This window comes from Podarcis cretensis (genome assembly GCF_951804945.1).
Source record: "Podarcis cretensis genome assembly, chromosome: 1".
Taxonomy (NCBI): Eukaryota; Metazoa; Chordata; class Lepidosauria; order Squamata; family Lacertidae; genus Podarcis; species Podarcis cretensis.
The window spans coordinates 116,600,574-116,622,772 of NC_137170.1; the positions used below are offsets into that span (position 1 = coordinate 116,600,574).

Consider the following 22,199-nt stretch of genomic DNA (forward strand, 5'->3'; position numbering starts at 1 on the left):
TCCAGCAACATCAGGTTCCTCACCCCTGCTTCCCCTGATTCCCCACAAAGAGTTGGGGAACATAATTGCTGAAAACTTCTGACTACATGAGTATCCAAAAGTGCTATATTGATGGTTCAGTTTAGGCACCAAGAAGTGATGTAATGTCATGTGCAGTTGTGCTAAGACAGCAGGTGGGGCAATGTTTTATTTCATTATTTTATGTTGTTTGTTTTAATACGAGGTAGCATAGCTTACCTTATTAATGTCATCACACTTCAAATCAGCAGAAGGGGTAGGGCTCATAATCGACTACATTTCACCTAATTTTCACAAGATTCATTAAGTGAGGGTCAAATTGAAATCCCACACTTCCTGCAGCTTATCCATGTGCCTTTAGAGAAGCCTGCCTCAGCCTTTGAAAGCTAATGTTTTAGAGGGCTAAATTGCACTCTGTCTGATAATACCCAGTGCCCTGTGAGATCAAGTAAATGTTACAAGAATTAAATTATTGCTGGTTCATTTTGGGTTCTGATAGATATATAGAGAGAGTGTGTCTCTTTTCTTCTCACAAAGATGCAGAATATGCTTGGATCCTATTTTTTCTTTAAATAATCCTTTGGAGGTCACCTTTTAAAAAAACAGTATCCATCATCCTTTCTTATACTAAGACAGATGGAAAAGGGTGTCTGTGTTTAAGAAACACTATCTGGAGGAGACAGAGGCAGCTGCTTTTGAACAGCTTCTGCTGGTGCAGCAAAGTATTAATGCAGTGACAGATTTAAAATCCCAGTACCAGGGAGCTTATTTGTTTTCATAGATGTGAAGCATTCGCCCTTTTACACCTTGGAAGTTTCACTTCTTTTGCAGTTGTTCCATGTAAATACTTCACACTTAAAAAAAAAGAACCCCCCTCGCTTCTGCCTTTGTTTGGTTTGAATGTAACTATAAAATGATTGGCATTTGCAGTTCACACCTGTGGCAGATCAGACTGTGTTTTGAAGGAATAAACATGAAACAAGACGTGTAGATGTAAGCGGCCCCGTTTCAAAGTTACATTTAGGGGGAGGTGCAGCTGTAACACTGGCTCTTCGCTAGTTCTAGTTAACAAATTAGTTCCCTCCTTCCCAACAGTCCCTCTCACATCCTAGAGCAAGTTCACTCATCACCTAAAGTTAATGCTGTTTGTTGGCACTGACGTAAACTACTTCATATTTTTTTCAATGTTTGCATCCCTCCTTGCTATAAAAATGTTTAAGGTGGCAAAAGACACACCAAAGTTCATACACACATACAACTAGGATATGAAAATGGCAGGACTCAAAATACCATCTTAAAAGGCAAAGCCCCAAAACACCCACTGAAAAAAGATTCAGTCTTAACAGTGCTATTTTTCCTAGAAAAAGAAGGGCCAGAACTCACCATGAACACCTCCCTCGTTCTCTTATAATAGCAATGGCACACACCTTGACAGGTGCTGGAACTGAGTTCCGGCTGAAAAAAGCCCTGGGTCTTGGTTATTTGCTGGCAGGTGAACAGCCACATGGCCAGACAGACTTCCTTCAAAAAGAGCATTACAAGTGCCTCAGTTCTGTGACAACAACAACAAAAATGTCTTGTGTCTCATGTCCGCTCTCTATTCTTTGGATGACAGAGGCCATGGAGCAGGGTCTCAGTAGAAAATCTTGGATGACAGGACAATTCCTAAGGGAGCTGGTTGTTGTCAAGATACACTGGTCCTAAATCATTCAGGTCTTTAAGGCTCCAGAAACAAACTGGTAAGCAGAAAGGCTTTCCTAGAGCATATGTGTTATTCCTTTTCAGCACCAGATGACGACCTTATTTATAATTCTTCTTGACCTAATTTTGATATATATTGCTGTGTTTAGGTAAAGGTAAAGGGACCCCTGACCATTAGGTCCAGTAGTGACCAACTCTGGGGTTGCAGTGCTCATCGCTTTATTGCTTTATTGGCCAAGGGAGCCGGCGTACAGCTTCCGGGTCATGTGGCCAGCATGACTAAGCCGCTTCTGGCGAACCAGAGCAGCGCACGGAATGCCGTTTACCTTCCCGCCGGAGCAGTACCTATTTATCTACTTGCACTTTGACCTGCTTTCGAACTGCTAGGTTGGCAGGAGCAGGGACTGAGCAACGGGAGCTCACCCTGTCGCGGGGATTCGAACCGACGACCTTCTGATCGGAAGTCCTAGGCTCTGTGGTTTAACCCACAGCACCAATTGCACTAAATCGCTCTCTTCTGTTTTTGGTTGGTTTCTATAAGTGGAACAGAGGAAAAGCATCTCTCCTTCTCCTCAAGCAGCAAAGGGCCTTGGTCCATCATGCATCCAACTCACAGAGTATATAAGTTGTTGAATATAATATAAAACTATGCCTCTTGTTCTGTGGAAATGTGTGTGCGGGAGCGAATTTCTTTAGCTCCATATCTTTCACCAAAAAAGCTTGCCAGCATTTAAGCCCACTGAAAAACTGGGCTCCCGTTCCTAAAGTTCCTGTGAGGTCATTGTCCAGTGATGGCCTTTTCTAGTGTTTTGCTCAACTCCACAGTGGCACATTTCAGTATATTAGTACCATTACAACCAGCATTGTGTGCATTCTCACTATATTCCTGCTTTTTATTTGCTAAGGTCACTATGGTCGCAACTTTATCACTTTCAGATTTTGAATATTCTCCAGATACTGTTTTCCTTAACTATTTAAAGAGCACTGAGGTGGGGGTGGGGGGACAGAAACATGGTATGTGTAGGAGGAAATAGGAATGAGGAAAAGACTTCTTGTATATGGGGCAATGGGGAAGAGAATGAAGTCTGAGTACCCCACGTAACAACGGCGACTGTATCAAATGTATAGTGGAAGCATGTTGTTTTTTTTACTATATAAAGGTAAAGGTACCCCTGCCCATACGGGCCAGTCTTGACAGACTCTGGGGTTGTGCGCCCATCTCACTCAAGAGGCCAGGGGCCAGCGCTGTCCGGAGACACTTCCGGGTCACGTGGCCAGCGTGACATCGCTGCTCTGGCGAGCCAGAGCCGCACACGGAAACGCCGTTTACCTTCCCGCTGGTAAGCGGTCCCTATTTATCTACTTGCACCCGGAGGTGCTTTCGAACTGCTAGGTTGGCAGGCGCTGGGACCGAGCAGCGGGAGCGCACCCCGCCGCAGGGATTCGAACCGCCGACCTTTCGATCGGCAAGTCCTAGGCACTGAGGCTTTAACCCACAGCGCCACCTGCTTCCCTTTTTTTACTATATACGTACAAACAAATATAATTCATACAAATACCAAAATCACTTAGATCATCTCCAGCGACATAATTGTAAAACGAAAATACTCATTCCTATGACATGTTTGTTTTCTTAGCTATCACCCAGCTAGTTTCAGTGTACGTTTGAAAAGCTTCCACAAGATGGTGCCATAAGCATTCACAGAATGATGGTTTTTAGTGAACTGGCTACAGTCACTCCACATGGAGATGATTTAGGGAATGTAACTGTGTTCACACACTCATTTGCACTCACTGTGTTTCCAGCGCTGAGCTTTCAATTTCTGTTTATATAACATTATCCAAAAGGTATACGTTTCCTGTAATTTGTTACAAAATACTGCCTTTTGTTTCTCAAACCTCTTTCACAGTCCTTTAAACCATAGGGACCGCTTACCAGCGGGAAGGTAAACGGCGTTTCCGTGTGCGGCTCTGGCTCTGGCCAGAGCAGCGATGTCACGCTGGCCACGTGACCCGGAAGTGTCTCCGGACAGCGCTGGCCCCTGGCCTCTTAAGTGAGATGGGCGCACAACCCCAGAGTCTGTCAAGACTGGCCCGTACGGGCAGGGGTACCTTTACCTTTACCTTTTAATTTGTCTCTAGCGAAGGACTGAACACATATGCATAGTGTAAAGATATCCCCACTAGTCAACACCCCCTGGTATGTGCACAAATGCAAACCAATCTGACACTAATGAAGCTGTGCTGATCTGAACAGCTGTGCAGCACGGGAGAGCTGTAAAACACACCGAAAAGGCAACAACTACACTGTTCTCTAAGGTGGTAATGTGAGCACACTATATGTCTCCCTCCTCCTCCCTTTAGCTGCAACCTGTACGTACTTACCTGGGAGTAAGTACTACTGAATTCAAATGTGAGTTACTTCAGAGTAGATATGAGAGGAGTGCTCTGCCGGTATCTATTTGGCCAAAGTAGATTGCAATCATTGCACGTAAGGCCCGTTTTGTGAATCAAATGTCTTTTCTCTCCCTTTAAAGCTTCCTATTATTGACACTGCTAGGACTGTTCTTTGTGGGTGTATGGCACAGGGGAAGATACACATGTCTTTGGGGTTTTTTATTTCCTTAAAAGAATGTTTAAACAGCTGTTTATCAATCAGAGCCAAATTCCGACATGTTTCATATCTTTGTACTAAAATATGAGACACTGATTGTACAGGAGTACCAAAACAGGCTAACACTGCAAGAAGCTGAGGCATCTGTTCGAAAAACACAGGTGTATCATAGAGTATCATTTACAGTAACCAGCCTTTGAGAGGCACGGACTGAAATCAGGTATGCATGTATTTGTTGTTGTTGTTTAGTCCTTTAGTCGTGTCCGACTCTTCATGACCCCATGGACCAGAGTACGCCAGGCACTCCTGTCTTCCACTGCCTCCCGTAGTTTGGTCAAACTCATGTTGGTAGCTTCAAGAACACTATCCAACCATCTCGTCCTCTGTCGTCCCCTTCTCCTTGTGCCCTCCATCTTTCCCAACATCAGGGTCTTTTCCAGGAAGTCTTCTCTTCTCATGAGATGGCTAAAGTATTGGAGCCTCAGCTGCAGGATCTGTCCTTCCAGTGTGCACTCAGGGCTGATTTCCTTAAGAATGGATAGGTTTGATCTTCTTGCAGTCCATGGGACTCTCGAGAGTCTCCTCCAGCACCATAATTCAAAAGCATCAATTCTTCGGCGATCGGCCTTCTTTATCCATATATGCAAAAAAGAAAAAAAAGGTGGGGGTGGAAAACAGAAGGGGAAACAAATGATATTATTAGACAATGATACAGGTCTCTTTTTTGGAGAATCAGAACAATTTTAGCTTAATAAGGCATGGTCTGTGTTATAGTTTGCCCTCTTGTAACTGAATTTAGCTGAGTGCAGCTGCAAAGGGATGTTTGGGAAGGCATTTGGGGATACTCTACGAAGTACAGAAAACTGCAGGATTTATTTCCCTATGAAGTTCTGTCGGTGTAGAGTGCATGGGCAAATGGTGACAAAATGACAAATGTGTCAAGTTTTGAAACATTTTAAGCCGAGCCATCTGGTTTTACTTGGCAGTGCAGCCTCTGTAGAAATGGCACATGTCATTTCAGGGTTTTCCATGGCATGTGAAGTTTTCATCTTCTGCCAGTTTTTGCTGTGTTTGTTTAATTGGGTGGAAGTATTAATCAGAGTAGTTTATTAACAACATTGAAAAATGGAAATCTCCATGCAACTTTAATGAAAATATTACTGGCTGAGATGCAGAAAACCCCATTAGTTCACCCTTTTCCCCCATGCTGTTTTTTTAAAAAATAATAAAATAATATGATTCACTCTTTATCCTGCCCATGAAGGTACATCAGAGGTCAGTTTGGGTTACGGAAAGTTTGTAAAAACATTATCAACTCAACTTTGTGCTTTCCACCCCCAACCCATTTTTGCGTTCAACTCCGCTATATTTTAATGTCATCACAGTGATTTTTCCTCTTTAAGGAATGTGAAATAGTACCCAAGCCATAATCAGTGTTCTCCAGCAATTTAGAAGTAAATGCTAAAACACTTATTTTATTTCATGTTTTATTTATCAGAATAGCAAATAATTATGCTGTGCTAGTTTAGTTATGTGTACCTACAAAATCTGTTTTTTGTGATGTTGTTAGATGATTAAAATGATTAATTTACATAATTACCATTTGTAATGAGTTTAAAAGTTTGGTTTTGATCTTTAAACCAGATGCACTACAAAACAGCTTGTAACTATATGCAGTTAATGTGGGTATTTTTAAAAGAAAGACTTCCTTTTGCATGTTGCAGTACACATTTTATTCCCATGGAATATATTATAGCTGTCTCTTGATTATTGAAACCAGTTTCACAGTGATGCTATCACAATAATTATTAGGCTTCCTGAATACTTTTCACATATTGCTTTTTCAGTAAGTGAGAAAGGGCTTCTTACATCTTTTGTAACTTATCACCAGATCCCAAATTGATAGGAAAGTGTCGGGGCATGAATACTTCTTGCTCATTGTTGTCACAGAAACAGCTGGTTGGTGTTTATTTCCCCCAAACAAATCGTAAGGTATTGGGATGTTGAGGTATAACATCTAAAAGGAAACATACTTATTTCTGGGATTGTGAGCATCAGTTATTTGTAAGGACCTATGCAGCTGTTCAGCAGATGTGCCTTCTTCGTGTACGCCATGTGTACCCTAATATTTGCCACAGTAAAGACTGTCAGGTGTAAGGAATAAACCAATAATATCTTTCTACCTGAGTGGCACTGTGGGTTAAACCACAGAACCTAGGACTTGCCGATCAGAAGGTCGGCGGTTCGAATCCCTGTGACAGGGTGAGCTCCCGTTGCTCGGTCCCTGCTCCTGCAAACCTAGCAGTTCAAAAGCATGTCAAAGTGCAAGTAGATAAATAGGTACCGCTCCGGCGGGAAGGTAAACGGCGTTTCTGTGCGCTGCTCTGGTTCGCCAGAAGCGGCTTAGTCATTCTGGCCACATGACCCGGAAGCTGTACGCCGGCTCCCTCGGCCAATAAAGTGAGATGAGCGTCGCAACCCCAGAGTCGGCCACGACTGGACCTAATGGTCAGGGGTCCCTTTACCTTTTTACCTGAGAGAGGAACGTATCTGCTCTTCGTACCTCATGATGATCACTGAAAGGAGCTGGGAAAAGGCAGGACCTGCAACACACTCCTCAGCTGCAGCTCCTCATACCTTTTTGCAGCTTCATTGACAGATAAACCATTGGCTGAAATACACATTCAGCCAACTCTGGCCTCTTCTCCATGTTTGAGGTGAGCTTTTTGCTTTTTTGTTGTCGTATGTACAATATGTGCTTCCTTTTTATCTATTCATGCTTTATCATTGATTATCACACATATATCCTGCCTTTTCTCTTGTGCTGTTTGGTGTAGTCCCCACCCCACCCCCCCGGTCTCTCAGCCTTGGGGATGGGAGGAACATTTGGGTTCAATGTAGCGAATGGTACTTTTCCAGTTGGGGCTTTCTGCTTTTAATAAGCGTTTTGCAGCCAGGACTAGAGAGTCAGTTGACTTCGGCCAAGTGGTGATGGGTAAATAGAGTTTTCTTCGGCTGCTTGTTGTTGTTACCTGTCATAAGCATTTGTGGGGGGGTTGGGGGGAATTAAAATTATGGGGAATTGGGGAATATTTTAAATATTTAATATTTACATCAATTTTAAATATTTAATATTTAAATCAAAGTGGAAATCACTTTTCAGAATAGTAGATTGTGATGAATAGCTCTTGTGTGCATAGGCCCAGTTGTCTTTTTGTCAGGGTATTTTTATTTCTTGTATTAATAATGTTAAATTGTATCAGACAAGGACAGTTGAGCTCTTTAGATGTAGTGCTGAGAGGATATACAAGGGCAGCTTTAGTGGAGTGTAGCTGGAGAGGACAGAAGTCTGATTGTATGGACTAGAGAATGGAGTTGGAGAGCGATGGCTGAATATATTAATTTTTGTTTACCTCAGTTTCTCATTTTTTCAATATTAAGTTCAGTTTTCCACATCGGTTTGAGGTGATATTTTGTGAGCACAGCCTCAGGCAGCCTGTAACAGGGCCTAAGCAGTGGCATGAGCTACAGCCGCAAGACAAGGATTTGGGATCAAACAGGCCACAACTTTATTGGATTACAGGTGTCAGTAGGCTTTGGCAACGTGTTGGGTATATATCCAGCATCATCCAGCCTGCCTGCTGGATGATTGCTCATTAGGGTTGATCCTAAGTTAGGGATCACCCTAGGACGTAGATGCGACCCAGCAGAATCACCACTATAAGTTTAGTAACATCGCCCCACAACCCTGTCTGGGCACCTGGATAGAAGCACCTGGACCTCCTTAACAGGGTACCCCTTTCTTTGAGGGGGCGTTGAGACTCCCAACCCCCACTGCCTTGACTAACAACCCATCCTAATGCCTTATCCGCCATTAAGTGGTGACAATTGCTATGAGGAAGGCGAAAACCTTGAGACAGACCCAATATGTCTGGAGGAAAAAAATCCTGCCTGGCCCTGAAAACAGGGACTGAGATTTAGATAGGGAGATCGTGCATATGACCAGCCCACTCCTTTGGGCGAGTCGTAGCGTGCTGCCAAGAGAGGGAGGGTGGGTGGGTGATCCGGCTCTGATGGAGCTGCCAAGATCGTGTGCACTCCTTATTTAAGCCCAGTGAGTGGAGCTGACTGAGGATCTCAATGAGAAGTTCCCAGTCAAGTCTGCTCCTGAAAACTTGATCCCCAGCCCACATGTGATTGGCTGAAGTTGCAGGTGGGCCATGTCAGTCATCACAGCTGGCGGAGGAGGACGTGGCGTCCTCCACCGGCCATTTTAATCTCTCCCCCTGCCCCAGCAGCAAGCTGCACCATGCTGCAACCGCCACCTCCCTGCAGAGAAGGTAAGTGGACTTACATCATGAAAATTCACCAGCATTTTAGTGTTTAGTTTTTTCTACTGTACACATTTTTACATACAATTTTGCCTAATATACACATCTATATATTCTTTGCATTTGTTCCATCTCATCAACAAACACTGGCGTCTGAGGGAGGTGGAAGATGAATGGATGCAGTGAAGGGACAGAGAGAGATTTTGGCAGACAAATTGCAGTTTGTTACTGAAGTTGGTGAGGTTCAGACAGAAACTGAGGAAGAGAAGGCAGGCTTTAGCTGAGCATAAAAGGTAGAAAAGAAGCTTCAGGATTGTTGAAAATGGTCAGTAATGATGCTTGGCCAGATAAAGAGCAGAGTATGAGGCATAGCAGCCAACTCCTTGGGGCTGAGGTCCCTTCGGCCCCACAATAAAACATTTGAGGGGGCCAGCCCCCCCAAGCTGATTAACATTTCCATTCAAATGGTGTGAATGGACAGCATCATGTGATTGATTATGAAGGGCGGGGCTTATCTGGGGCCCCCAATATTTTATTCAAGTTGGCACCCCTGGTATGAGGGGAGCATGGATTTAAAATGAGCCAGTTGGTTTTTTTAATGCCTCAAAATGCACATAGCACCTTGAGGACATGAATGGGGATAATGTATGGAAGACGTATGCTGGGCTGGGAGCAAGCGTGCCAAATAGCTTGGTAGGACAGTAGAACAAACAAGCTAAGATTTAAGTATAGGTAGGAGTTGGTGTTGAAACAACAGAGTTTGGAGTGGGGCGGTCAACATGGTGCCCTCTAGATGCTGTTGGATGGATGACAATTCCCATCTTCCATTGGGGCTGCAGGTGGGAGTTGCACTCCAACATCATACATTGGCTACCTTGATCTAGAGCAGTGGTCAGATGTGCCAGGTGACATAAAGGGATGATGACACTTCAAGAGAGTGTTACCAGACTGCAGGTCACAGTAGAGACAAGAAGCAGAGGTGGGGGGGGGGGGTAGAGAAGGTACACACTGTGAGTGATAATGTGGTGGTCAGAAAGAGGGTGTTCTCTTAGGGCAGGGAGCCCAGTACATAACAGTTCTTGTAGAACGCAAGGTCAAGGGAGTGAACGGGACAGTGAGTGGCCGAGTCTGTCCAAAGTCACAGGCCTCTGGAGGAGTTTAGTTGGGAGGGAGGGGGGAAGTGGAAGGTAACTTGATCAGTGAGATGTTCATCCATGGATACTGAAGTCATGAAGGGGCAAGGGTCGAGTGTTGTGAAAGAGAAGAAAGGTAAACAAAGGGCCAAGATCAGTTAAGAGTGTAGAAGTAGGTCCAACAGCAAAGGGGGAGCACAAAAGTACAGAATAAAATTTCAAAGGTAAAAAACAATTGGTAGCTGGAAGCGATTTGGGAAGAGGGCTACCTGCCCCACCATTTTGACTGACAAGAGTTTGGGGACTAAAAAAAAAAAGGAGAGACTTTTGAAGAAGAAATCAGCAGTGGGGCTGGGGCTGGTGAGAGCAAGTGAGGGAAAAGCAAACGGGTAGAGATGTACACATCATAAGGTGCAGTTCAACTGAAGGAATGGTTGGACACCAAACGAGTACGATATGGTCTAGTGTCCAAAGCACATGTTCTGTTTGCTGCATATCTATATACAAGGAAAAAATGTTGCTGAAATGAATTGGGAAGCATTTTTCCACAGTGCAAATTGCAGGCACAGGCCACCAAATCTGGATTGGGGCCATAGTAGTGGACAAAGGTTAAACGCCCCCCCCCCCAATTCCTCCATGCTAGGGTTCTCATCTGAACTGGTTCCCCGCATTGCCAGTCTGTGCTGGTTACAAATGGCTAGCCAGTTTGCAAGGTCAGTAGTTCATAGTTTAGCTCTAAATGTTTACCACATTCATTTCTGTCTTGGTGGGAAAAAAGGCTTTATGTTTTTAGCTATTTTAGGATAGCATATAACTGATGTTTCTTGTTTTCTGAACATGTGTTGTTCATTTTCTTAGTAGCAAAAAACAAAACAAAAACCCCTCAGTCAATATGTCACTGTTTTCATTTTTAAAACCACCTCCAATAATAACCCCCGCCTCCCCATCAGCATATTGGCTCCGGATGTTCCTCTGTCACTGTGGAAAACCCAGAGCTAATTTTGACACTTGCTCAGTTTGGGAAGATGATTCTTCATTCTGCGTGGCTTGCAGCTATATCTGTAGAGCCATTTCATAATCATCTGTCTTTTGCTTGAATTTGATCACAGCCGCTGAATCCTCTGCGTTGGTAATGAAGCCTTAAGGTTGCCTTTTCCTCACCATAAATCCATCCCAGAGACCTTACTTTGACAGTGTGTGTGTCTCTGTGTGTGTGGTGTGTGTGTGTGTGTGTTTCAGTACGAATGAATGTGTGGAACTGAAATTGCTCTGCTTTCTTTACAAATGACTCAGTGTGCTTGTCCTTCCCTAAAATGCTGCCAGCATGTAAAGGATTTTCAATGAGCAGTGCAAATAAGCCGGCAGCAGAGAAGGATTGGAGCTGCACTGTGTAACAGTTTACTGTCACACAGATGATCAGGGTTGGAGAGCCAAGCCTCTGTAGTGTTCACCATACCTCTTTCTGCTCACATACTGGAAGTTTTGTGTTTCTAACCTGGTTTCTTTTATGAGCTGGATATTTAGTACTACCAAAATGTGGAGTGGACTTCCTAGCAGAGGTGAGCAATGAATTTTATTATTATTATGAGTAAGCATTACAGAATTGCTTTGAGGCACATTCCTATACATTTATCCCATGCTTGGCATCATTTCTGTATGTGTGTGGAAGTGGAATTTTGTGTTTCATTTGTGCCGGCAGAGACAACACAAAAGGCTAGAAAAATAATGAGAAAATGATGACATTGTAAACGTTAACTCCTTTCAGTTTCCTGTCATTTTACTTGGAGAAGAGGCTGTTCTAGCTCTTAGTTATTTCAAATATATCAGAATCCATCTATTGGTACAATATGACATGCTGATCATTAATTGATGAGGCTAATCATCAGTGAGATTGTGTACTTGTGATCAAAAATGATATGCAGGGCACTGAACCCTACTTAGCAGAAAGCTTGACTCGTGGAAGGGATATTATACAGGCGATAAATTACTAACATGACTTGCAACTAATAAAATAAGATAAAAGCAATGGACTGCATACTGGAGTAATGAAAACGGGAGTCTGACTCTGTGAGTATTAAATGGTATGACCTGTCAGTCACAGGACAACCTCCACTAATTCATTTGCAATGACAACTTGTTTTATGAGAGGCATAAAATTACTGTCACTGCCATCTAAGCATGCTTTAATTAAATATGACATTTTAAGTGCTGCACATCTTTTTTTTTTAAAGCAGAATTATATTGCTGAAACTAATTTGTGAAGTTCATATCGCCCACCCCTTAAGTTTCAAAACATTCTGGCAGAGGATTAAGTTATGTTTACTTGTCTAAAAAGTTCTAGCCAATCACTTTAGTGTGAATATTATTCATTAAACCTTGCTGTGGGCTTGCTTATCTTCATTGAGGTAGGTGTTGTTTTAGTTATTTGTTTTAGGTCTGGGTAGTATTGTCCCCAATGAAGAGAAAAATACAAGCTAGCATTATGAAACTGGCATTTCTTCTTACAAAATAACTATTTAAGTAGCTTTGCAGATCTTTCAGTAGAAACTAATGCTTTCCCCATTAAATTTATTCATGAAGTATTTGTTTTTATAGCTCCCAACGACTGAGTTACAGATAAGAACATGTTTGTTTGACTGAAGATTTGAGAATTTCCATTTACTGGCAGTACACGTAAAGCATGGCTAACCAGGAGCAAACCCATTTGTATTAGCCAATCTGTCTTTGCAAGTCCCAGGGCCACTATCTTGCTAGAAGCCACTGTGTGCTTTTGAAAGCATGAAATTAGTTTTATACTGAGCACATGGTTTCTCATTTAGCAGCTCTTTTTATGGAAATGGTCAATTTATAGTTCACTGCCAGGATTTCGGCCTTCTGTCAAAGCTGATAGATTCGGCTAAGGTGTCCATTGGAGATTAAAAAAATAAAAATAAAGAAAGTGGAGAAGAGAAAAATGCTAATTAGGACCAAGAGAATGGACTTGAACCCATCAGTAAAATATACTCATGACATTATTTTAGATCTCCGGTAGATAGGGTTGTTGTTTTCTTCAGTCATTGCCAGTTCCTGAGTTGGACTTTTTTTTGTTATGAACCATAATGAAACTAGGAAAGAAGTTTGTCACATGTAAGTGCCTTTTAAAGTATATTTTCTAGCTCCTCTGACAAACTGCTTTCAACAGTTTGGTCAATATTACAACCAAACTGTGTTAGCTTGTCAAAGGATCAAGTATATATAGAAAAGTAGGAATATAAAAGTTTCTTTGTTTTGTGCAATCCTTCCTGTTACTGTTGTAATACTTTAAGGCTGCAAACCTGTACCTACTTACTGAGAGTAAGTCCCGTTGAACTTGAAAGGACTTATTCTGAGTAGACTTGCATAGGATTTTGTTGTAAAGCTGCAATCCTATGCACACTTGCCAGGGAATAAGCTCCGGTGAATTGTTTCTCATGGCAGTAAGTCCCACGCAACTCAGTGGGACTTGCTTTCAGGTAAACTTGCACAGGTCAAGCTGTACATTAATACAATGGAGATACATGTGGACAGCTTGCAGTTTTTCTTCCTTTGTACTATAAGCAATATTTGGTGAGAGAAGGGGAAATCTCTACAACCTGGTGCTTATATTTGACTATATAGAAATCAAAGTCACAGACACATTAGAAACCCCATCATGTCCTCACATGGTTTCTATTGCAGATACTGTCATCTTCTGGACTGCCCCAACCTCCACAAGTAAACTTGCTTGGAACTAAATTCCATTGAGGAGATGCACATACAGGAACAAATGTTAAATGATGATTGCTTGTGTCCATGTAAATGTCAAATGAATGCAACAACGATGTTTACAGAAGTTTCCATTTTAGTCATATGCAACAGAGAGCTACACATAGTTGTTACATCCTGCTACTTGTACACATGGTGGCATTATTTTGTCTACTGTGAAGTGATCTTTACATAGTACTAAGAAGTTTCAGGGGACCCCCTATTTATATACGGTATATTTTTGGGGGAGGGCACTAATAATCTAATATCATGCATGTTTAATATAGGCCTGTCTGTTTTCAAGCTAAACCCACAGCAAGACTCTCTGTTGTTATTATTATTGATCGAAACAGTTATATTGTTGATCCGCCCCATCCTCATAGTTGACAGACTTGAGGTGCTTCCTTTATGTAATGTGCTTGAGAAAAATAGATTGAAGAACTGACTGGATTTTCTTCCAATATGTTATTCAAACAACTTTATGCTGTTGTCATTCTTTTGACAATGAAGGGGATCATCAGTTGGAAGAGACTCCTTCACAAAATGGGGCCATTTCTCAATCTACTGCCAGAGAGTCACTGTGGTGTAGTGGTGAAGAGCTGTGGACTCGTAATCTGGTGAACCGGGTTCGCGTCTCCGCTCCTCCACATGCAGTTGCTGGGAGACCTTGGGCCAGTCACACTTCTCTGAAGTCTCTCAGCGTCACTCACCTCACAGAGTGTTTGTTGTGAGGGAGGAAGGGAAAGGAGAATGTTGGCCGCTTTGAGACTCCTTAGGGTAGTGATAAAGCGGGATATCAAATCCAAACTCTTATTCTCTTCTTCTGCCACTCCCTTCCCCCATTCTCAGTCTGTATGCCTATTTCAGGAAGCCTCAAGCTAACAGAGATGTTTCTCCACGAATGGGTCAGCTCAGAATTGGGACTTGGAGGCTTCTCCTTTTTTCCTTGCTCGTATGCAGGCCCTGATCCAGGCAGCAGCTTCCATGTGCTTCCACCTCCTTCCAAGTACCCTAGCTGAGCACTTTTGTGGTGGCCCCAAAAGTCTTACCTGGAACCCTGTCAGCTATGCTCCTGTAGCTCTGGGGCAGATGAGGAGGAACACGTGAGAGACAGACAGGAACCCAGTGCCCTAACCTCCAGTCCTGGGGCAGGCATGTCTGGATCCAACATCTCCTCAGTAGCATTCATAGTGTGGAGATCTGCCAGGAGGTCCTGCTTCCCTTGTTCCTTGGGTTCCAGGCCTGGCCTGGGCTGAATCCTGACACACACTCTTTTTTTGGGGCCGCTCACTGTCACCCCCCTGCATGAAACTAGGCCAAGGGCTGTAGGTTGTCCACCTTTACTGTAGGGGGCCTCTGATGATTTAAAGGGCATACTTCCATTTTATATGTGTAGATTTATATTTTATTGGTGGTGTCCTTTCGAATGCGGGTACTCTTACCCAGGACAGTCAATCCCTTCTGGGTTATGTAAGGGTGGAAAAACATTGTAGATGACCTGTGGACGCAGAGTTTCATCTGTGTGACTTTCTGATCTTATGACTCTGTGTACGCTTCAAAGGTTGTCAGATGAGGAAGGTTGACACTAACTTGTTGGGGAGAAGTATCCTGTATCAGCAGCACATTCCAAAATACATTTGTATGAAAGGCAATGTCCTTCATTGCCATCTTTTGTTCTTCTGTTTTGTTGTCATAACTACATGCTTGTTAAGCACTGAATAGTCAGGATATGTCTTTATTTTAAAATTTTGCATTAAAGATCAGTTGTTTTTGTTTCCCAATATGTCATATTCAGTTCCTGGTATTTATTACGCTCTAGAACCGTGTGTTTGGCAGCTCATGGATGGTTTGAATAGTACTTTTTGATTGTTTCAAAAAGTTGGAGCAGGTAAATTTATTTGGAAACTGCTTGCTGTTAACATACTTATTGATCATTGTTTGTGGAGTCTACATTTCCAAAGAGGGTCAGTCCTTTATACTGAGAATAAACAGACACTGCAATGGGATCAGAGCCAGGTTAGATGTTCGGTTATGCACTTGTAACATTTTCCAGGTTTTTTGCTCAATGAAAATTAGACTTGGGAACAGACAAAGTAATATGTGGAGTGATTAACCCTCTCTACTCCAGCCATTTCCTCCACTATTTCCATCAGATGCTTTCCCCTATGGGGGAAACTTTTTTCCTCGGGAGACAAAACAAACTGAGTTTTAATGGAGGGGGGGAGGGAGGTTGGATGCGAAAGGGTTAAGCATGTGAAGTTAGAGACATGCACATAACAATTGCACTCTCTTACCTGTCATCATACACTTCCAAGACTGCTACTTATTTGTTTCTTTGTTGGAAAAGATGGGAGAAATTTACACTTTCTGACTTGTTCCTAATGTTTGGAAAATAATGCAACAATTAAGGCAATAATCACCTGGTGAATAGAAACCTGATAGGCAATTATTTTCTGTTAAGTCTGCATAAGACCTCAAGCTTAGCCAATATTTCATTCAGCCTTTCGTTTTGATTTTTGCCGAAGTCTGTCTGTACATTGCTTTAAAACAGTGTTGCTTGAGGTTGGGATTATTGGAATATGCAGCTAGCTTCTGGTTCAAATTTCAGCAAATCAGGCACCTCCACTTGTATACCCAGAGTTGGCCATGACTGGACCTAACAGTCGGGGGTCCCTTTTCCTTTACCTTTACCAGATTTTTTTCAATGAATCCAGGGACACTTTTCAACTTCAGTGGGTTTTGTATGGGGACAGATTTGTAAATCCGGGGATTGTCCCTGGGAAACGGGGACATCTGGTGACCTTAAAATAGACCACAACTTTATTGATTACAGGTGAAGGTGGTTTGGGCATAGGCACCGGGTATAACCTGTTTCAACCAGCCCATTTTCTGGTTGATTCTCCCAGGGGTTGAAAGAATGGCGGGGGAGGCCTATGGCATCCATCAAAACCCCACCCAGTATGCCATGGAGGAAAGCTATGTCCCTATTCCCCATCTGGACAGGAACATCTCCTCCAGGATCCCTTTAATGGGATACCTCATTCCCTTGTAGGGGCAGACCAAGACTTCCAACCTCTCCTCCAACCATGACTAAGGCTTTTACCCAAATCCAAAGGGCCTGGCATGAGGCCATCCTCTTTTATGTACTCTAGGAGCAGACCTGAGCGAAATCTGAACCTGAGTGAAATTCACAATGGACCCAGTCAGATCCACCCCCTGAGTGTGCCTGCCCCCTGGTTTGACTGCTATTAGCCAATTTGCAGCTGGACCAAATTCAAACAATCCCCAGCCAGCAGGTGAGGTGTTTTGCATCTTCTGTTGGCTGGGAACCTTGGTGGAAGAAGTGGTGGGATGCTGCCATGCTACAATGCCACATTCCCTGTGATGGCAAGCAGAATTAAAAAGTTTTCAGCACATGGTCAGGGAGGCCTCTTTGCAAACTGGACTAGATAATGCTGGGCTAGATGGATTAATGCCCTGATTCAGCATGTCAGGCAGATGTGTGTGTTGCTATGTTTATTTTGCTTGCAGTCACACTGCATGATAGATTTTGTAGTTCTGAAGTTGCAACATATCTTCCTTCCAGTAGCACTGCATAAAGGATTTAAATATTTGAAGAAAATGGTGCCAAAATCTTGAAATAAGAATGCTGTTACCGTGAGAGTACAGAATGCTCATACCATTTGTAAGAGCACTTGTTGGAAAAGCCCATCCAAATGCTGTATGATAACACAGGTTTCTGGCACACGAAACTTAGATTCACCACCTGTTAATCTTTGCTAAACTGTTGCTGATTGTACATATTATGGCACTGATGAAGTAAGCTTTCCTTGCTGCTACCTCCCTGGCATAATAATTTCTTAAAAATGTATATTTGCCTGAATACTAAACATAACCTTCCACTGAAAGTAGAAGTGCCTGCTTCTGAGTACACCTTTTTGGGTTTAGCTTTATGATACAAAGGGTGTGCAGATGTTTTGCTCTGCACAAACATCTGCATGTACCAAATGGAGGGGGCCCCAGGAGTGCGTCTACTGACCATGCCCCTGAGTGCCCTTGTGTTCAACAGTCCTACATGCATAGATTTCCTCCATGTAACTGGGAACCAATTGGGCCAAGGATAATTGCTAATTATAAGTGAGAGCCCTGCATATATACATCCATATGCACATTCGGGCTGTCCCCCACCTTTTTTTAATTTACTAATGGTGAACACGTGGTTTTCATGGGAAGACATGGCCAGCCAGCACAGTTCTTGTCCTCAAATGTTCACTGAATGCATTTTGCGTGTGGGGAGTGTATGCATACAGGGGCTATAGCTTCTGCAATTTTTATAGGACCAAAACACTTCGTATACTGGAGTGACCTCTGCGAAGCACTAAAAGGAGGCTTTCTCAAGTTTGATGGAACTTGTTTAAACCGTGAGCATCCACTGCTTTACAGCGCATTTGTTTTGCAGAGCAGAGAATGTGTGCTCAAGTTATTTCCCTCCCATTTAGAAAGTCTGTCTGTCTTCATGCTGGAGTGTGCCAGGGGTATCAGTCTGCTGTCTGACAATTTTAACAAGGCCATCAAGACAGCAACTGCAAATGTTGGCCCCTGGAAACTTGCGCCAGATCAGTTATTAGACAGGGTGCACACATGGTTGCCAAGAAGTCCCAAGAGACCCTCTTTAGTTGGCCTCATAAGTTTGTTGAAATACAAGTACTGCACAACAGTTCTCAAGAAACTGAAGGAACAAGTGTCCTTCGTTTCTATGTGCTGTGTCCCTGGTATGTTCATTGTTCAAGAACTGTCTGGAATTTCCAGTGGTGGATAAATTTTTATAATGAAATGCCAGGTTAAATATAGTTAACCTTATAATGTTACTGCTCATATGACTAGGACAAATGACTCAAAACCAGAATTTCACATAGAAGCAGCCTTCTGTATATTTTATGTTCGGGATATTTGTGTTGCCAATTTTTATTTTTATTTTTGTAACACTGTGCTCAAATTATTCTTGGGTTCAGCATTTTTAAACAAAGAAGACAGTGTTGATTTAATGTATGATTAAACGTTTCAAGGATTCCAACCCTGTGAAAGCAAATCCTGTTATGTCCAGTGGGTCTAACTCTCAGGTAAGTGCCCCTAGAACTGCAGCCTAATGAAACAATTTTAGTCCCGTTCTATTAAAGACAACTTCCATTTAAAAATGAGGCTTCACCAGTCCCCCTGAGCACTTACTTAATAAATTTCATTGAGTAGTGATCTGTATATACAAGAAATACATCTAAGGGACTATAAATTGATTGAAGGTCAGCTCCCCAGTAAAAATCATTGACTTGCCTGAAGTTAACTTTATAGATTTCAACTGCAGTTAATATGTCAACAAGTATAATGGCGCAAGAATAGGCCAAGTTTCCTCATGCCGGTTTATTGGCTAATGATTCAGTCTATTGCATTTTATTCCTATGAGTATCTTCCCTAGCAGAGAAAGGCCTTGTACGCAGCGAAATGCACTTTAGTGTGGCTAAACTCTGAACAGATACTATAACGAATAACTTCAGGCCTACAATGGTTCCATATTCAGAAACAAAAATTAATGACACTGTGAATGCATTTCTGACATATTTAGTCCCCAGCTCAATGAGGTGAGAAGGTGCTGAAGTTTCAGCACTTCTTGAAATCTTGCTATTGCATATCCTGGTTATAAACAGAAAGGAAATTGACAGTCCAGTCCTGTAGGTCAGCTGCAGTCTGTCACAGTGCCATCAATTATTTGCCTTGCTCTAGCTGAGGTCAGGCTTTCTTTGCAGAGAGTCATTCACCTTCCAACTCTTTTATTTTAGTTTTTGTTAAAAAAAACCAAATTGGTTGATATGCATTTGTGTTGCATATCCCGGAGATCTTATTTTCCAAGAAATGCTCACAAAATGTTGCAAAGCGGAGACCCTACAGTTGCTGCCAAAATCGGTGTTATAACTGATATTTGTATGGCATTGTTGCACAGAAGTAAAGTCTGGAAGAGCACCGGCAGGTCTTCCTTAGCTGGCAGCCTGTCTCTGCTAGGTAGGGACACGAGTGGCACTGTGGTCTAAACCACTGAGCCTCTTGGGCTTGCTGATCATAAGGTCGGCAGTTCAAATCCCCGCGGCGGGGTGAGCTCCCATTGCTTTGTCCCAGCTCCTGCCATCCTAGCAGTTCGAAAGCATGCCAGCTCTAGTAGATTGCGGCATGAAGGTAAATGGCATTTCTTTGCGCTCTGGCACTTGTCATGGTGTTCCTTGCACCAGAAGCAGTTTAGTCATGCTGGCCACATGACCCAGAACAGCTGTCTGCAGTAAAACGCTGGCTCTTTGGCCTGAAGTGAGATGAGCGCTGTACCCCATAGTCAAATTTGACTGGACATAACCATCCATGGTTCCTTTACCTTTACCTCAGCTAGGTGAGGTCCCATTGCTGTCTCTCTCTTTTGTCTGTCCTTGACTTCTGCATTCAGCTTGCTCCTTGGCAGTCCTCTCTGCCAAAACTATCACACAAGACAGCATACTTATACCTCCTCCGATCTCTCTACTCAGTCTGTCTCCTGTCAAGGTTTCAAGCACCCTTCTCACTCTCCCCATAGTATTCCTCATACCAGAGCAAGTGACTTCCATACTGCAATAAAATATTAGGTCCTCTAAAAAAACCCACACACAACCGTACAGATTCTAAACTCTCAGCCAAACATATATACCTTTTGCCACCCTTCATTAAAAAAATAAAAATCCTTCAGTTACAGTACAGTCTGTAGGAATCTTAGCTTGCTGTAGCTGTAAGGCATTTAATTATTTTGTGGTGCTATACAGGTGATTCATTTTGTGCTTTTGTTTTATGGTTACTCTGTATTCATAAATAACAGCTCACTGATGGCAAGCAGACAAGTAGTGGCTGTATGTGGGACACGGAAAAATTGGAAGGGCGGAGGATACAATTGCACAAATTTTAATCTGTAGGAAGAAAATTTCATTTGTTTCAAGGGAGATACGTACCGTGTAAAATTGGTCAGCCGATTCTGCTTTATTCTGTAAAGGCATCACACCTGGGGACTGAATGAAATAGTGGGGACATGAGGAAAGTGCTTTAATAAACATACCCTAGCATACAGCTTCTCCTGCTTTTTCTGCTGCTCTAGGAGGAGCTCCTCCTGAGTCCTAGGTTGTGGTGGTCAGCATTCCTTCCTCTGACTGCTTAGCAAAAGTGATAAAATGATTACGTATCCTAAGCAATGGTATAGCCTGCTGAGTGCTGAAGCATTAGAGCTGCCTCCACGAATTGTTCTCTAACTTTCTTCAGAAATGTTTGATTTGATTTGATTTTTAAATGAAGACAAAGAGCATCAGGGGTCCTGCTGGCATGGGCCTAGTACATGTGTGCCCCCATCACCACGTCAGTGGCTCTGCACTTGTTCCCAAGGAACCTTTTTCTTTCTCTTATGTATATGTTCAAGGTTCTTATTATTTAAACTGCACTTTTCTTAAAGCTTTAGATAACCTATTTTGGTGCTTGATATTTCATTTTGATTTATTGGTGTGCTCTACAAACTCTGTTTTCCACCCTGAATATAGGATCTATATATTTCTTGCCACATTTTTTTTTGTCTCTACAGTGTTTTGTGCATAAACAACCATAAATATCCATTAATGTTCTTTCCTTAGCCCTGAGTGATCACTTTTGCGGGAGCCTTGTTCTGGCACATTCATTTGCTTTAGCTAGATTTTAAAGTACAAAATTCTGTTTCCAAAGTAAAAGGTAGGCTTCCTCCTGCACTCCCTTTATTGTCGACACTTAACACTTGTCTCAGTGTGACATGCATACGGAAATCATCCTTGCAGATCAGTGGGAGCAGGGCTTTCCGTGGTACTCTCCCAGATCCAGCAGAGTAAATCAATATCCAAATGTAACCTGTAATAAAAATATTTCCACCTTTCATATCAGATAAAGTCAGGGACAGGGAGACATGCTCGAGAAGAGCATTCCAAAGTTGGGATGCAGCAGCCAAGAAGGCCGTATTCCTTATTCCACGTGCCCCAGATGCCCAAAAAGAGGTGATCATGAGTAGGACCTTCTCAATAGCCTTTAATCATTGCAGTGGTTCTTATTTTTTTTTATAATAATTTTTTATTCATTTTCCAAACATTTTTATACAATCAACTCATATTAACTCTCACATTCATCAATTTTTGACTTCCCTCAGTTTTTCTGCCAATCTTTCGTTAAAATTTCTATTGTTAACGCATTTCGGAACTTATTATTGCCTTTAACTATTCCTCTTCCTTTCTCCTACTTTCTTTTTTACAATATTTCTTAATTTTTCACAGAGACCCTTCAAAACCAACAAGCGTTGTCTGTGCGTCACATATGCTTTTCAGATAATCTGTAAATTTCCCCCAGTCCTCGATAAACTTTTGGTCTTTCTGATATCGAATCTTCCCAGTCAGTTTATCCAATTCCGCATATTCAGTCAGTTTCATTCTCCATTCTTCCACAGTTGGAATTTCTTCCTGCTTCCATCTTTGTGCCAGAAGTATTCTTGCAGCTGTTACAGTGTATTGGGAAAGTTTACAATCTTTTCTATTAATTTCATTACCTACCAATCCTAGTAAGAAGGCTTCTGGT

General features: G+C 42.4%; 1 protein-coding gene across 7 annotated transcripts in view; it reads left to right on the forward strand.

The window, feature by feature from the left end:
- ZNF385B (zinc finger protein 385B) overlaps positions 1–22,199 on the forward strand; it is a 198,284-nt gene that overhangs the window by 43,467 nt on the left and 132,618 nt on the right. The window contains exon 1 of one of the 7 annotated variants that reach the window (XM_079979917.1): positions 10,928–10,942. The exons of 5 other annotated variants lie outside the window; for them this stretch is intronic. Coding sequence is in view for 1 of the 2 variants with exons in the window: in XM_079979913.1 (XP_079836039.1) it covers positions 11,305–11,356 (52 nt within the window). In the remaining variant the exon portion in view is untranslated. Of the gene's footprint in view, positions 1–10,927; positions 10,943–11,170; positions 11,357–22,199 lie in introns of those variants that run through there. One more of the 7 variants, XM_079979913.1, reaches the window with a different exon arrangement.